This window comes from Musca vetustissima, unplaced genomic scaffold (assembly GCF_032173495.1).
Source record: "Musca vetustissima isolate MV318-11 ecotype Yass unplaced genomic scaffold, APGP_CSIRO_Mvet_v1 utg70524, whole genome shotgun sequence".
NCBI classification, from domain to species: Eukaryota; Metazoa; Arthropoda; class Insecta; order Diptera; family Muscidae; genus Musca; species Musca vetustissima.
The window spans coordinates 1-17676 of record NW_026875394.1 but is presented as its reverse complement, the minus strand read 5'-3'; the positions used below and the strand labels follow the sequence as shown (position 1 = coordinate 17676).

At 35.5% G+C, this 17676-nt stretch overlaps 2 protein-coding genes across 3 annotated transcripts; one reads left to right on the top strand and one right to left on the bottom strand.

The window, feature by feature from the left end:
• Positions 1-2908: 2908 nt before the first annotated feature.
• LOC133337886 (nibrin-like) lies at positions 2909-7881 on the bottom strand. The gene is made up of 4 exons (XM_061546089.1): positions 7854-7881; positions 3872-4684; positions 3012-3806; positions 2909-2937 (listed from the first exon to the last, which is right to left on the bottom strand). Exons 1-4 carry the CDS (start codon positions 7879-7881, stop codon positions 2909-2911), a joined length of 1665 nt encoding a protein of 554 aa, XP_061402073.1.
• A 1678-nt stretch (positions 7882-9559) lies between these two features.
• Positions 9560-14379, top strand: LOC133337887 (RNA polymerase-associated protein CTR9 homolog). 2 transcript variants are annotated; one of them, XM_061546091.1, is made up of 9 exons: positions 9560-9643; positions 10614-10712; positions 10776-11708; positions 11763-12388; positions 12449-12659; positions 12717-13055; positions 13125-13243; positions 13313-13647; positions 13709-14379. In XM_061546091.1, the coding sequence occupies exons 1-9, from the start codon at positions 9602-9604 to the stop codon at positions 14377-14379; spliced, it is 3375 nt and encodes a 1124-aa protein (XP_061402075.1). In that variant the 5' UTR covers positions 9560-9601. The 2 variants fall into 2 exon arrangements, with proteins under 2 accessions (XP_061402075.1, XP_061402074.1); XM_061546090.1 differs by lacking the exon at positions 9560-9643 and adding an exon at positions 10469-10553.
• The last annotated feature ends 3297 nt before the right edge of the window (positions 14380-17676 follow it).

Here is a 17676-nt window from a genome sequence, read left to right as displayed (position 1 = left end):
TTGTTCTTAATTAAATCACATTGCCATCCATGCTAGCCGTACTTACTCTTGATTCAAGGTAACTCCTAGTGTAAATGATCGTGTTTGCTTCAGCTGGGCCCTGGATGTTGCCATTAATCGGCGACGGACTAGATTATTTGTACAATTCAAAACATTTCGAAGCGCCATTGTTGTGTTTTGGGAGGTATTTGGTTGATTGTGCAAGCTATATTTAATAAGGTAGCCGCATTAAGTTTGTGCAAGGGCCGCAGCTGTTGGACAAATAAATGTCAAAAATGTTGTTGTAATGTTGAACCAAAAAATTAAAAAACTAAATTATAAATGAAAATCTCTCTTGTCAATCTGTTTGTTTTGGCAAAATATTTTTGACATATCAAAATACAACAACCGATGTTTGTTGTAGAAATTCGCCGATGCGGCTACCTTGTATATATACCTTGAGTTTGTGGAATTCTAGATCGACATTCAACAAGCACATCAGATGCTGACACAGGGTGACTCATAGATTGGCATTTGTTTTCAGAAAATTTATTAGGATTGTATCGCATATTTTGTGTTTCCTTTGTAGAATTTCAGGGAAATATATGTAAAATCAAAATTCACTAAATTCACTGTACAGTATTTCAAGTTTAGAGTCTTTTTCTTGACTGTAATTATGGATTTTTTATTAAACATTATGCATTGCTAGACATCACTGAACGTACTCCATACCAAACTCACATGCCAAGTGGGTTTGTTTACATCGTACATCATGGAAGCAATTTGGAATGATTTTGACTTAAAGAAACCACCATTTCTTACACTTCCTTCAACAAAAACTTCATTTGGTACGTCAAACATATACAATTTAATCCTTATGTATTTTTAAAGATTTTTCCTTTTACAGTGGTAAATCTTCATGGGATCATTGAAACCTTCTTCAGCAAATACACCAAGTATGAGGAAGAGTTCACAGAAACTGCAGCTCTCCTGGGGAGATTGATGGCACGACGTAAAAATTCATTTAACAAAATGAAAGGATTTAAAGATATTTGTAAAATAAATTCGGCATTGTGTCGTCTTTTGCGGCTGGATTTCAAAAGAGATTTGGAATGCTTTAGAAGTACTCTACCCGATGTGGCCTACGATGAGAATACCTTGATACACTTACCAACAAGAGATACTTTTGATTTTCTCCTTACACGCCTTGTGGCCTTTTGTGAACTGTATAAACGCATTGTTGAGTGTTGCGTACAGGCAGCTGAATATTTTACAGGTCAATTAAAGATACATTTCTTTTTCGAAACCTGCACCCTACTGTTAGCTGTACTCGCAAAAATTCATAATTTAAGTATAAAACAGGGAAATCTTGCTGTACACTTCTACAATAATCTACAACAATATCGCGAGAAGCTACCTTCCAATGATAAATCAAAATTCCAAGCGATTTCAAATTCTTTACCGTCCCAAATAGAAACTATAAAAAAAGTAATCATGGCCAGGGAGGAATATGAAACAAAATCAGATGTAAAAGGAATTCAAGATGATGCATCAACGATGAAAGACATTTTGGAGCAGGAATGTCATGATGCACCAAAAACCCCGGTAAAGGCAAACAAATTGAAGAAGGCTGATTTAGGGAAAATCATAGAACGTTCCCCAGCAGCTAGTGAGAAAGTAACGAAATTCAATATAGACAATCTGCAAACTGTTCAGGATGTACAAAAATTTATAACTTCTGAAACTAAGGAAAGGTCACAAAATACAAAGTCATGTATAACGAAAAATGTTCAAAGTCATGAATGGGCTGGTGCCACAAAACTATTTGAGCGCAAAATAATAGCGGGTGAAGAAAAAAAGGCGATAAATATTTTTAAAAAATTTATAAGTTCAAAATTATAATTTTGCATTTAGTTTGTTTAGTTCTTTCTATATTAAATTGTAATATTTTGTTCCTATGTGGGTTCTAATACAATAAGATGTTAACCTGATTATTACATATTTTCGCTTAATTTTTATATTTGTTATTATTAATTTTCAAATAATGAAGAGCATTTAAAAAATATGGCCTCTGAATTTGTCGTTTTTGAACCTGTTTGAAAAACCAAAACCTAACGACGATATGTGACTAAAATGACTTAAATTATGTTTCCAAAGCTGCAGTTAATTGATAAACACTTTCAAATAAAAACAATTAGCCGTTACAATATATGCGGAAATTAAATTTCCTCCATCTGAAGGTGCAGAATATAAACACGTAAAATAACACATAATAATTTCATAATATAAACCAAGAAAGTTTATATCTAATCAAATATTTATCATCATTATTATTTGACATTATAGTACAGAATACATTTCATGTGTATAAGTAATTGGAAAAATAATTATGCGTTTTATCTCTGTTTTGCATTTTAAATTTGATCGTTTCATCACAATCAACGAATATGTAATTGAATTGAGGTTGTTTCAGAGGGAGGTTGATATTTCTGAAAGATGAGCAAAATATAAAATTAAGTAATTCGGAATTTTTGTATACCCATATACCAATTGACTTACCTTTACAAATGTCTTGAAATTCCTAACAGTTCCATTCAAATTTGCCGTTGTATCATTGCCACCTTTATATTTATAATGTGAACGTTCGTTGATCTTGATATTTGTGTGCAAAGATATTTCTTGTATTTCAATGGCATTCTTCATGTTTTCCAACCATTTGCGATGATCTTCGGTCATGGAGTGTTCATCATTACCATCATTGCCATTGATTTCCGTTTTGATTTTAACCTCGTCATCTTTTTCTTCATCGCCACATCCTTCACCATTTTCACGTTTCACATCAGAGGGTTCGGATTTTATTGAAACACCGTTCTCATTTTTTATTTTAATTTTTCCCAATGAACCCGATATCCAATCAATGGCAGAAATTTTACGCGGTAGAATTTTCGGTTTGGGCATCTGTACCATGGAATAATTTTTCGGTTTTGATTTTTCAACGACTACGAACTTTTGTGTGGACACGGTTACATTGCAGCTGTCTTCATTTTGCCCATTTTCCGAATTTGATTGATCGTTTTTATTGGAGTCTTTAAAGGCAAACAAGTCATCATCGTTGCCAGCATCTTCACGTTTTTTCTTGCTGGTTTGTGTATCGCCGAAACAAAACAGATCATCTCCATCACCGCCCACGTCGTCATCATCTTCGCCCAACACCTGAATATGTGGCCGTTTGCGATTCGTACTTGTGGTGGCATTTCCATCATCATTTCGAAGTGGCGATGAAGGCCTCATGACTTTATTATTGCTTTCCGAATTGTCATTGAAACTTGAAAACATACTGCGTTTAATTGGTCGAGCACCCTTAGCAGCAGCCTGCTGCTGCTCCTCGTTAGAAGTATTCGGTACTTTTTCCTGTTCGCTGTTTCGGTTACATGTCTTTTTGGGAAACTGAAACAGTTCCTCATCATCACTATCTTGGGATTCGGTGCCCAAGACATTGATGATTTTACGTTTTTTAGGCTGCTCTACGGGTGTTTCAGATATATGCATATTCGGCATGGTTTCTTGCATATCTTCAGAATCATTGGCAGGCGCCAGATCATACGGCGTTGATGTTACTAAATTAACGTTTGTTTCGGGTATCGCGAATCCCATCGATTGAGTATTCGCATCTCCACTTAAATCTGCTGATGACATACCCACAGTATTTGGAACACTTTCGGGCACCTTATGAAGGGGATTGCAGTTTTCTTGGGTTGAGCATTTTATAATGGCTAAACCGATTTCGTATTCGGGTATAATGCGCTTGGAATGACTTTCAAGTATTTCTAAAATATAAAATGTTTGAAAAATTCAGTGTGATTAAACCGAATTCAAGAAATGGGCTACTTACCGGTAATTTCATTTATGGTCTGTGAACTCTGCGATTGTGTGGATGGTATGTATTGAATAACAACAACATTGTTCTTTATTAGAAAATTCTTTTGTACTCCGGATGTTATCTCTTTGCATGCTCCGCCTGCAGCTCTCACTATGGGCCCATACATATCGTAATGTTTGCGACACAGAAATATGAATGTCAAGCCATTGAATATGGTACGTCTTTGAGGTTTCGGTCTTACATCTACATCGGATTCATCAAAAGGTGGCCGATACAATTCCGGCTTGGGTAATTGTGGCTGTCTCTGGGCAACCGCCTTGGCCAAATCTTCCCAGTATTTTGTTGTCACAATGTGTGTTTGATCGATCAAAGCATGCAATAGTTTGACCGTAACACTTGGCGTATTCATCGTTAAATGGGTACAAACCGGCGACCAATGATGCAAGACTTTAGCGCCAATAGATTTAATGTTTTTGTTAAATTGCGCATTTTCGTCAGCCGTTAAGGCCGATGTGATAGTTATAATATTCAGCTGTTGAATTTTCCAAATATTTTGTAAACGGCCAAATCGAACGATATCGTTATTTTTTAAGCGTGTTTTAACACCTTTCGGTAATGGTGCATTCTTTTCGATATCCTTGTTTATGTATGTGCCATATTTTGAACCCATATCTTCTAATTCCAGAAAGGTTTCATTTTCGGACTCTGTCACATAGAAGACAGCATGTGAACGACTGACACAATTATCATTTTGTAATTCTAAATCGGTGCCGACACGTCCAACGGTGTATTTCGGTTTATCATTCGATAGATAAAAGCGATCACCTATATTTTAAAGCAACACATTAGATGCTTGTTTGTACGAACATATTTAAAATAGGGCTAGTATTTTTTAATAATAATATCTATATGCAATAAATAAGCAGGGGAATAAGGAATTTTTAATCTTCCTTTCAAAAAAAAAAAAAAAAAAAAAAAATGCACCAACGATTTAGTAAACATATAAGTATTATTTCAGTACCTAACGAATTCTCAAGCTTCCATGGTTTTACTAAACCTTACATGAACTAAACCTTAAAAAAGACTATCCTGAGGATATTATTAGGGCCCAGTATTATATCATTATCACCGTATTTTTTGAAGATTAGTGTACATTTGTACTATTGGACTCAGGGGGTTCTCCTCCACCATGATGTGCACATGCAAAATATTTGTAATTGTTCGGGACATTTATATATGGCGAGTTATGCCATAGTAAATTAGAGTCAACACGGGATAAAAAGAAGAAGAAATGATAATTTTTAGCAGGAAGATAATAAGAATTCAATGAACATAGTACCCAAACTCCCCTGAATAAGGAAATTTGGGAGGAACTTTTATATAGAGGCTATCGTAAAATGTGGACCGATGTTAATATTTTTTGGTGGGAAGATTTGCTACCCAATAAGAATTCAAAATACAAAATGAAAATAATAGACACTAAATAAGGAAATTTGGGAGGGACCTTTATATAGGGAATATCGTAAAAAGTGGACCGATGTTGATATTTTTTGATACATAGTTCCGTTACCCAATGATAATTCAAAATTGCAGCCAAATTGGTACCGTTGTATGGGTATTTGGGGGTACCATCCTATTTACAATACCAAACAGCCTAGGAGAAATAGCAATTTATTAAACAAAATTCGAAACTCTATCTTAAATATTGCAAGGTCTATCTAGATTTCTACAGACGGACTTGCATAATACGACATAGAATATTTTTCTGGTCAATGGAGACCCTATAGGGTATAAGGTGAATATTTTGAGGTGTTGATAAATTTAATAAAAAAAGTAGACTTGTGAGAACAGCAGGATTCGAGAACATAAAAAACAGGATTTCAAACGCTTCAGATTGGTTTTTATATTTACAAATGAATGGAAAAAACAATGTTCCCAGCGAAACTTTGGAATCCGACATATCTGGAAATATGAATTTTCCGCAAGAAAAAAGTTTATCGTTGTAATCAGGGACTTGGGAGCGCTTATTTTTTCGGAACAACTCTAGTTTAGTAAAAACGATCAAATTTTTCTGAAATTTTTTCCAGAGGTAGGTATTTTTACCCTAATTATGGGGATATATTTTTTTCTTGGGGGACGTACCCGGTTACCCGGTTATTTGACCCGGAAGTTCGGGTACGGGTACCCGGTTATATCCGGTTAATATAATATGGGTATCATTTTAAAGGTTATAAAAATACCTTTCCATTGAGTGGTAATATGATGGGGTTATCTCAAACCATTTTGGGGATATAGTCAAAAAACTGGGTTTTGGTCCCCGATTTTTTTGAAAAACTCCCTGAAAGTCGAACTTGGGTCCATTATAGTCCCTCTCCAAACAGGACCCAAATGATAGACCACAATTTGCCCTTTCCAAAATGGTGCGATATGTGGCTGTATCTGTTGTGGATCAAAAGATATGGGCCTTAGAACCCTATAAAACAAGGAAAATCTTTCTACATGACAGAATCTCCTTTTAAATAGCATGGTGTTTTTTGGGTGACCGGCCTTCGGCCGGGGATTTAAGACTTTCTCCTATGGACAGATGCCAACACCGGCTAACGCGGCAGAAACTCCTTCTAAATAGAATATTTTTTTGTGTAGCCGGCCTTCGGCCGGGTATTTAAGACTTTCTCCTACGGACAGATACCAACACCGGCTACGCGACAGAATCTCTTGTTAAATGGAATACTTTTTTGGGTGACCGGCCTTCGGCCGGGGATTTAAGACTTTCTCCTATGGACAGATGCCAACACCGGCTAACGCGGCAGAAAATCCTTCTAAATAGAATATTTTCTTGTGTAGCCGGCCTTCGGCCGGGGATTTAAGACTTTCTCCTATGGACAGCTACCAACACCGGCTACGCGACAGAATCTCTTGTTAAATGGAATATTTTTTTGGGTGACCGGCCTTCGGCCGGGGATTTAAGACTTTCTCCTATGGACAGATGCCAACACCGGCTAACGCGGCAGAAAATCCTTCTAAATAAAATATTTTTTGTGTAGCCGGCCTTCGGCCGTGGATTTAAGACTTTCTCCTATGGACAGATACCAACACCGGCTACGCGACAGAATTTTCTTGTTTTTGTAGGGTTCTAAGGCCCATATCTTTTGATCCACAACAGATACAGCCACATATCGCACCATTTTGGAAAGGGCAAATTGTGGTCTATCATTTGAGTTTGGGTTAGACAGGTACTATAATGGGCCCAAGTTCGACTTTTAGGGAGTTTTTCAAAAAAATCGGGGACCAAAACCCAGTTTTTTTGACTATATCTCCAAAATGGTTTGAGATAACCCCATCATATTACCACTCAATGGAAAGGTATTTTTATAACCTTTAAAATGATACCCATATTATATTACCCGTAGAACCGGATATAACCGGGTACCCGTACCTGAACTTCCGGGTCAAATAACCGGGTAACCGGGTACGTCCCCCAAGAAAAAAAGATATCCCCATAATTAGGGTAAAAATACCTACCTCTGGAAAAATCTGATCGTTTTTACTAAACTAGAGTTAAGCCCAAATATAATTCAGCACCAATTTCCACATTCATATTAAATTTGAAATTTACCAGTCCAGCATAGTATGGACGACGGTAAACAGGTTCTTTATGCAAGAACAAATAAATTTAAGCGGGACTGAGTATGCTTGCACATACACACTTACATACATTACAGGTAATCATTAACATAAATCTGTATGGCTTTTTTCAATAAATACGACATACCATAAGTAATGATAAAATTTTTATTCATATTTTCTCTAAAAAAAATACGCCTTTCATCCATAAATCCCGACATTTTCAAGTTAAACTCATTCCCATCCTTTTTCTGTATAAGTGCAAGGCACTGAGCCATCAACATTCATTTGATGCATCGTTCTCATTGTTCATTAGTCTGCTCAAAAATATGACCAACAAATGACACCTTGAGACTCCATATTCACTTACCGCTTGTAGTGTGTGTCATAAACCACATTTTTGTGCACGAATTTTATAAAATGGGTTATGCTTTAAATTGGAAAGCAATGTTTTTAAATGGAATCAAAATTTGCCTTTAACGAAATAAATACGCGATAAAAACAAATCGACAAAAATGCTAGTGTTGCCACATCGTAAAAATCCAACACCAAGCATAGGACTTAAATATGCAACACTTTGTTTACATACGATTTTTGGGATATACTACCAATGATGTGCAACCAAGCAAATTTTTTTTTCAGTATATTATAGCTCGTTTTGACGCTGCGAGAAATGTGTTCAATAAATTTTGGGAACAATCCCTAAAACGCAAGGAATCATGGTACAATTATGCAAGGTAACTCCAAACTACAACAAATACAACAACCATCAGATAGAAAATTGTTATTGTATTTAAACCCTAGTTTCAGTTTGATATGTCGAAATAATGTTAACAAAACATACTAAAGGGCTAAGCAGAATGCTCGCGTTGAGCCACCCGTCGTGTTATATGTTATCGAAAATACAACAACCACAAGGAAACGATATGCGTTTGTGTTATCGTTTCCTTGTGGTTGTTGTATTTTCGATAACATGTAACGCGACGGATGGCTCAACGCGAGCATTCTGCTTAGCCCTTAATGGTCTGTTCCCGTACTGCAAGAATCTACTACTTTTTACTCCGATAACACTTTTTTCCTTTATGATATCGAAAAAATAGTAAAATCGAGTAGATTCTTGCAGTACGGGAACATACCATAAATATCAATAAATTCAATTTATTTTCAGACTGAAATATCTTTTTCGTCTATTAACTATGCCAATTTCGTCTATTATACGGCATTTACATTAGAACTTTTTGCCGGGTTAACCTACTTTATGAGGATTTATTTGGCATATATTCAAAGGAATTGAAAATTTAAACCCACTGGGTTAACCAAATCCGATTCAATGTAAACGACCTTTTAGCTATGCCAAAATTTTGTCGTCATATTCAATACCATATGCGTAAAAATAAAAAGTAGGAACAGGTTCCTCAAGTCGCTTGTCACATTTGAGATAGAGTGAATTTCGTAAATCTTAACGAATTTGAACACTGGGGGTACAGACAATGAAACCTTGTTGACCATATACAAGTTATTTGTCTGTTCCTGTACTGCAAGAATCTACGAGTTTTTACTATTTTTCCGATATCATAAAGGAAAAATGTGTTATCGTAGTAAAAAATAGTAGATTCTTGCAGTACGATAACAGGCCAAATCTGTGTTACGCTAGGGACAAGAATTCAGACCTGTATGGACGTCACCCTGATTATAATCATCTACATGAGGCGGTGCAGATCAATTACTTACTGTTCAATAACAATGGAAAAAATTGTCTGTTGAATGTCGAACATGAGATGACACACTATCAATCAAGCAAAAGTTTGGCAAGAGTGTCACTCAAAAGTAAATCGTGTGTAAACCGTATTAGTTTAAATTGCTGTACCTGTTTGGTTGCTTCAGAGAAATCCATCCTATATATTCATTTTGTGAAGAACGTCAACTGAGTACGTCCCAATTTAGGTCATTTGCACAACTTGACGTTTAACAAACGGAAAAATCGATTAGTGGCATTGGTCAATAGTCGATCTATAGATACCTTGCTTTTATTTTGTAGTTTCGTTGTGTGGTGATTTCGGTTTGTTTGTTGGAGGTTTTTTTTTTCTTTTAAAAAAGGAGAATTTTATAAAAACCAGGATGTCGGCTTCTATAGAAATACCTCTTCGTGATACCGATGAGGTTTGTGTGCTTTGGTTTAAGTGTATTTGTTTAAAAATTAACTTGGATTTTTCCACCTAGGTTAACCAAATCCGATTCAATGTAAACGACCTTTTAGCTATGCCAAAATTTTGTCGTCATATTCAATACCATATGCGTAAAAATAAAAAGTAGGAACAGGTTCCTCAAGTCGCTTGTCACATTTGAGATAGAGTGAATTTCGTAAATCTTAACGAATTTGAACACTGGGGGTACAGACAATGAAACCTTGTTGACCATATACAAGTTATTTGTCTGTTCCTGTACTGCAAGAATCTACGAGTTTTTACTATTTTTCCGATATCATAAAGGAAAAATGTGTTATCGTAGTAAAAAATAGTAGATTCTTGCAGTACGATAACAGGCCAAATCTGTGTTACGCTAGGGACAAGAATTCAGACCTGTATGGACGTCACCCTGATTATAATCATCTACATGAGGCGGTGCAGATCAATTACTTACTGTTCAATAACAATGGAAAAAATTGTCTGTTGAATGTCGAACATGAGATGACACACTATCAATCAAGCAAAAGTTTGGCAAGAGTGTCACTCAAAAGTAAATCGTGTGTAAACCGTATTAGTTTAAATTGCTGTACCTGTTTGGTTGCTTCAGAGAAATCCATCCTATATATTCATTTTGTGAAGAACGTCAACTGAGTACGTCCCAATTTAGGTCATTTGCACAACTTGACGTTTAACAAACGGAAAAATCGATTAGTGGCATTGGTCAATAGTCGATCTATAGATACCTTGCTTTTATTTTGTAGTTTCGTTGTGTGGTGATTTCGGTTTGTTTGTTGGAGGTTTTTTTTTTTCTTTTAAAAAAGGAGAATTTTATAAAAACCAGGATGTCGGCTTCTATAGAAATACCTCTTCGTGATACCGATGAGGTTTGTGTGCTTTGGTTTAAGTGTATTTGTTTAAAAATTAACTTGGATTTTTCCACCTAGGTTATAGAGGTGCATCCCGATCAGTTGCCAGAATGTGAGGAAGTTTTGAGTATTTTGCGGCAAGAGCATTCTCAGCTTAATACTTGGGTCAATGTGGCGGTAAGTGAAACCTAGATCTCAAAAAATTGTATAGCGAATTATGGGTTTTTATTCATGTTCCAGCTTGCTTATTATAAACAAAATAAAACCGACGATTTTGTTCGTCTCCTGGAAACGGCACGCAATGAGGCCAATACAGAATACCGGGAAATGGAAAAAGACAAAATGCGTTGCTACGACATGTTGGCCGCGCACTATGTGCATGAAGCAAACCGTGAAAAATCAAAGGATAAGAAGCGGGAACTTTTCATGAAGGCCACCAACTTGTATACGGCCGCCGATAAAATCATTATGTATGACCAAAACCACTTGTTGGGTAGAGCCTATTTCTGCCTTTTGGAAGGTGATAAAATGGATCAAGCCGATGCACAATTTAATTTCGTTTTAAATCAATCGCCCTCGAATATTCCCTCGCTATTGGGTAAAGCGTGTATTGCTTTTAATAAGAAAGACTATCGTGGTGCCTTGGCGTTCTACAAGAAAGCTTTGCGAACCAATCCCAATTGTCCGGCCAATGTGCGCATGGGTATGGGTCATTGTTTTCTGAAAATGAATAACCCTGAGAAAGCCAAGTTAGCTTTTCAACGTGCTTTGGAGTTGGACTCGAATTGTGTGGGTGCTTTAATTGGTCTCGCCATCTTGAAATTAAATTTACATGAGCCGGAATCAAACAAAATGGGTGTACAAATGTTGTCAAAAGCTTATACCATTGATTCAACTAGTCCCATGGTTCTCAATCATTTAGCCAATCATTTCTTCTTCAAAAAGGACTACCAAAAAGTGCAACATTTGGCGTTGCATGCCTTCCACAACACGGAAAATGAAGCTATGCGGGCAGAAAGTTGTTATCAACTGGCAAGAAGTTTTCATGCTCAGAATGATTACGACCAAGCTTTCCAATATTATTATCAGTCAACACAAATAGCACCGGCAAATTTTGTACTTCCCCATTATGGTCTGGGACAAATGTATATTTATCGGGGTGATACAGAGAATGTAAGTTTTTAAACGTAATTGTTCGGGATATTTAATAAATTTATATCTTTGTAGGCCGCCCAATGTTTCGAAAAAGTCTTGAAAATACAACCCGGCAATTACGAAACTATGAAAATTCTTGGTTCTCTATATGCCACATCAAGTTCCCAGACAAAACGCGATATGGCCAAAGCACATTTGAAAAAGGTCACCGAACAATTTCCCGATGATGTGGAAGCTTGGATTGAATTGGCTCAAATTTTGGAACAAAATGATTTACAAGCTTCATTGGCGGCCTATGGAACGGCATCTTCTATTTTAACAGACAAAGTCAGGGTAGAAATTCCAGCTGAAATTCTTAACAACGTTGCCGCTTTGCAATACCGTTTGGGCAACCTAAAGGTTGCAAAAGAAAAACTTTTGGAAGCATTGGAAAGAGCCAAAGCCGAGGCACCTAATGACACGCAATATTACGATTCTATATCAGTGACCATGACATATAACTTGGCTCGTTTGAATGAGGCAATGAGCAGCTTCGATGTGGCCGATAAATTATATAAGGACATATTAAAGGAGCATCCCAATTACATTGATTGCTATTTACGTTTGGGATGTATGGCAAGAGACAAGGGCCTAATTTTCGTGGCATCCGATTTCTTTAAGGATGCTTTGAATATCAATAATGATAATCCAGATGCCAGGTATATTCAAAATTTCAAATATTGTTGTTTGTCGTGGCTGATTTTATTTCTTTTGAATAGATCACTTTTGGGTAATTTGCATTTGGCCAAAATGCAGTTTGCTTTGGGCCAGAAGAATTTTGAAACAATTCTCAAGAATCCTGCAACTTCCCAAGATGCATATTCGCTTATTGCTTTGGGCAACTTTTCATTGCAGACATTGCATCAACCCACAAAGGACAAGGATAAGGAAAGGAAGCATCAAGAAAAAGCTTTGTCCATTTACAAACAGGTATGACAAGATTATTATTATAAACAAATAGTTGATGCATTTAAAAACATTTTTTAGGTATTACGCAATGATCCCCGCAATATTTGGGCCACGAATGGCATAGGTGCCGTCCTAGCACACAAGGGATGCGTGATTGAGGCACGAGATATTTTTGCTCAAGTGCGAGAAGCTACTGCCGATTTTTGTGACGTTTGGCTTAACATTGCGCACATCTATGTAGAACAGAAGCAGTACATCAGTGCCATTCAGATGTACGAGAACTGCATGAAGAAATTCTTCAAACATCATAACGTAGAAGTAATGCAATATTTGGCCAGAGCCTATCTTCGAGCAAATCGTTTAAAAGAAGCGAAAATGGTGCTTTTGAAGGCTCGAAAAGTAGCACCACAGGATACGGTAAGCATTATTATCATATTTTATTTATATACATAAATTTAAATTATAAATTAATGATTTTATTTTAAGGTGTTGCTGTTTAATATTGCCGTTGTTTTGCAACGTCTGGCAATGAACATTTTGAAAGATGAAAAATCCACTTTGGAAGTGGTACTGCAATCTGTCCATGAGTTGGAATTAGCACAAAAGTAATTATGACTATTCACGTTTAGGAGTGCTTTACTAATAATAGATATATTTGTATTTTATTTTTTAAGATATTTCCAATATTTATCCGTGCATGGCGACAAAACTCGTTTCAATATTGAAGTTGCTGGTATTGAGGCAAATCAATGCCAGGATTTATTGTCACAGGCCCAGTATCATGTGGCTCGTGCTCGACGCATAGACGAGGAGGAGAAGGCATTGAAACGCAAACAGGAAGAAGAACGTATGGCCTTCAAAATGCGCCAAGAAGAGGAACGTCGCAAACGCGAGGAATTGGAAAAGGCTTCACGCGAACAAATGTTGGTCAAACGTCAAGAGTATGTGGAGAAGACCAAGAATTTGATGTTAACGCTAGATGTGGCACCAGAAAAGGAACGCAAAAAAGGTAACGTCCTTATAATTGCAATACAGAAACCACTATTTATAATACAATTCGGATTTTGTAGGTGGCGGAAGATCGCGCAAGGATGAAATCGTTACTGACTCCGATGGTAGTGAAGGAGGCGGTGCTGGACGTTCCGAGGAGGGTGGCGGCGAACGTAAAAAGAAATCTAAGGGTGCACCACGTAAAAAGAAAGAAAGCGCCCCACGCAAACGTAAAGCTAAAGATGCCTATAATAGTGACAGCGACGGAGAAGGCGGTGGTGGTGTCAAGGAAAAGAAACAAAAGAAGAAACAGAAACTTAGTAAGAAGGCTGCCTTGGAGGAGAAAATATCGGCTAAACAACGCATGAAAATTGTTTCGAAAGCGACTATCTCTACGAGTGAATCGGATAGTGACAGCAATGCTGGGCCGCGAAAACGCAAAGCAGACATTGTTAGTGGCAGTGACTCCGATGCTAGTGCTGGAAGTGTTAAACGTGCTCGCAAACGTATTGCCTCTGGAAGCGATTCAGATCGGTCCAGGTCACGATCTAGGTCGGGATCTCGTTCTGTGTCACGTTCACGCTCACGTTCTGTTTCAAGATCGCGATCACGCTCCAAATCTGGAAGTCGTTCTCGCAGTCGCAGCGGTTCCCGCTCCAAATCAGGAAGCCGATCTCGTTCGCCAAGCCGTTCCAGATCACGTTCCGCATCAAAATCAGGTGGTTCAGGATCTGGATCAGGTTCTGAGTAATGTTTTCGAAAATAGGCGCATATTTGAGTTATATATAATATATACAAGCACACACATATACTTTGGTATATATTTATATAAAGACCCCTCCCCTCATGAAAGAAATATGTATACATCCATTTTAATAAAATGTAAACAAGTGTAAACATTCACTATTTAAAAGAAATATATACGTAAATGTTTTATTGCTACACCAATATGTGGACATGGTATATTCCAGGACAAGCAATCAGAATTCAAAAGCAATCAGAAAAAAGTCGACCTGAAGGTGAAATGTTACTTTACTCTGGAACTTTGTAGGGACTGTATTTTTTCCTATAAGTACTACAGTGAACTCTTGATAATGTGAACACTCAAACTGGCATTAACGTATTGAAAAAACTTAGGGAATTAGCGGTAAATATGCTGGTCGAATCGAAAATGAGAAAATATTCGAAAATATTAACTATCCCGACATTAATTAGTTCACATTATCGAGAGATCGCTGAATTGGATATTCACTTATCGAGAGATCACAGTATTTGCAGAAAAAAAAGAAAATTATAAATGTTTTTGGTCTGTTCCCGTACTGCAAGAAGTTTTTACTACGATAACGAATTTTCCTTTACGGTATCGAAGAAAAAAGTAAAATCTAGTAGATTTTTGCTGTACGGGAACAGGCCATTTATTTATTTTAAATTTTCCTGAAAAAAAATCTGCGTGACACTTGTTTTAAGCGAATTTGGTATGCAGGTTTTAGGCTGCGGCTTAGCTCGCCGGAAATGGGTGGATTCTTTCCGCTTTAAATGTCAATATAAAATTTTATACCTGTTTTTGAATTCAAACGAAGTTAAATAAATGATAAGTTAAATTTAATTCTATTAATCGGATGTATTCCAAAATATTATACCATTAAGCCATAGTTTAAATTGAACACCATATAGATTTCCACTTCAACGAGGTTTAGATGTTACACCTCTATGGCTTTTCCCTCCCCTTATGAAATTTTTCAGTCAGCCATGGTATTTTCATGCCATTAATTTTTGAAAATACCCCAAACACAATCAAATCAGCCGCTATCTAATTAATTTTCAACCCATTTTTAGTTTAGAAATCAATACATTTTGATTAAATATAAACAAGTTTCAAAAAATCATCAGATAAATAATATTCATTTTTAATTTCGTTTTTTTTTATTAATTAAATTTACAAATTTAAATTTTTTTATTATTCATCTAAACCAATTTATTAAATTTGAAGTATTTTTAAATATTTAACACAATAGTTTAATAGTAAATTTTCTTATTGTTTCTGATTAGAATATGATTTTTATAATATATAACATGTCTTTTTAACTTTTAATAGCATGCACTTATTTTTATGTTTTCTTACATTATTTTATTTATTATATATTATATATACAATTTCTTTTATTTATCTGTTTTTATATTTATATGTATTTTTAAATTAGCATTATTGATTAATATTTACTTTAGGTATCTTATTTTAATTTTTCATATTTCTTTCTTTTAAAAATTATTTTTAGGTTATATTATCGTATGTCATAGAATTTTTTATATGCAAATTATATGTTTTCTCTAAGTATATATATTTTTGTATTTTTAATTATTTTAAATCAATTTTAATTATTGTAGGATATTTTCGTGAATACCCTTAATACGATATCATTGTAATGCAATTACTAATCGCCTTAAAATATTCTTTACAAAATCAAAATGGTTATGTAATTATTGTGAATGATGTAATCACGTGGATCATTATATTATGGCTCTTTATGGCAACTTTTGGGTTTGAGGTTATAGCAAGTTTTTTTGGGTTTTGGTACTCACTCAAATTTTGGTTCTATTGAGAACAGTTTGGTGTAGTAACTTTTGTTTACATTTTTTTATTGGATTGGTGAGTCGTGAATAATATTATTGTAAAAATAATAATTTTATTCTAAAAAAAAAATTACAAAACGAGAGATGGGGTACGACAAATGTTTCTCATAAAGGTAAAGTCAGAGACCCCACAGAATACTTTGGAGGTGATTGATATGTTTGGTGTTTTTAGTTGGTTGCTGCTGGTGGTATATGTTCATTCACAATGAATGATGGAAAAAAGGGTAAGTGTTTATCAAAATAATTAATACCAACTTGGATAAATGTTTTCTTTTTTCTTTCAGGATTAAAAGACATGACGAGGAAAATATGAGGCAGTCAAATGACTGAAACAATAACAAAAAATATCCTCTTCTTCGGGATGCGATGTTGGTGTTGGCGGTATCCATGTGTGGTTACACATGGATGTAGTGATGGGTGAAATATGAATATGAAAAACTATTCATATATAATAAATAACATATTTTGTGTGATGTCCCACAAAATACCTTTGCTTGGATTTATGAGACAAAGTATGAAGTATGGCCTAAGGTATTCATACACAACCAGAAGGTGGTTGTCACAAAGCCAATACTTTTCACGCAGCCTGTGGAGTGTAAAAGTATTGGGAATTAGCTAGAATAACAAAAATGGTAAGAATGTATGTATAATTATTCTGCGAACATTATTTATAATTTCTTTCATTACAGGTCGTTATAATGTTTGGAATGTAAGCAAACAGACTACACATTGAATCGGTCGGAATTAAGCATCCATGTTTTCAGGCAGATTTATTGAAAGGAAAGTATTTTTCCAAATGTGTACTAGTGTTAATGAGTGTCTAATCAGATTTTTATTTCTTTTCAGGTACTTCATGAGGACTATTTGAATAGATGGAATTTCATTGTGTGTGTGGTTTGTATGAAAATTGTGTCTACAGTTTATAATAGATTTTATTATTATTAGTTCGATTATTAATCTGTTTCTTTTTGTAGGCATTGAATGGAGAAAACATTTGTACTATGGATTTTTGAACTTATCGAAACCAAACAGCTTTAAATGGATATGGTTGAAAGCTTTTACCTGGAATTTGGTGAGAATTTAGATTTTAAGATTAATTATAGTCATAAGTATTATAACTAACATTACTGTTTAAGATGTTGTGCGTGTATAGTTCCTATTAGGTCTCCTTTTAGGGTTTCAATTAGATAAAGACAATTTCCTAGGACTTGTCTTATTCTACACTTTATCCAGGGTTTACATAGCTTTGAATTTATACCCTTTTTGAAATTACTTTGGACGAAGTTTTTTCGATATACTTCTTGACCGGGTTTATAGGAAACAACTCTACTTCTTTTATTATATGACCTTTTGTTTCTTTCGTAAGCCTCGTGTATGTTCTTATTAATTTTCTGGTGTAATAGCTGCATTTGATCAG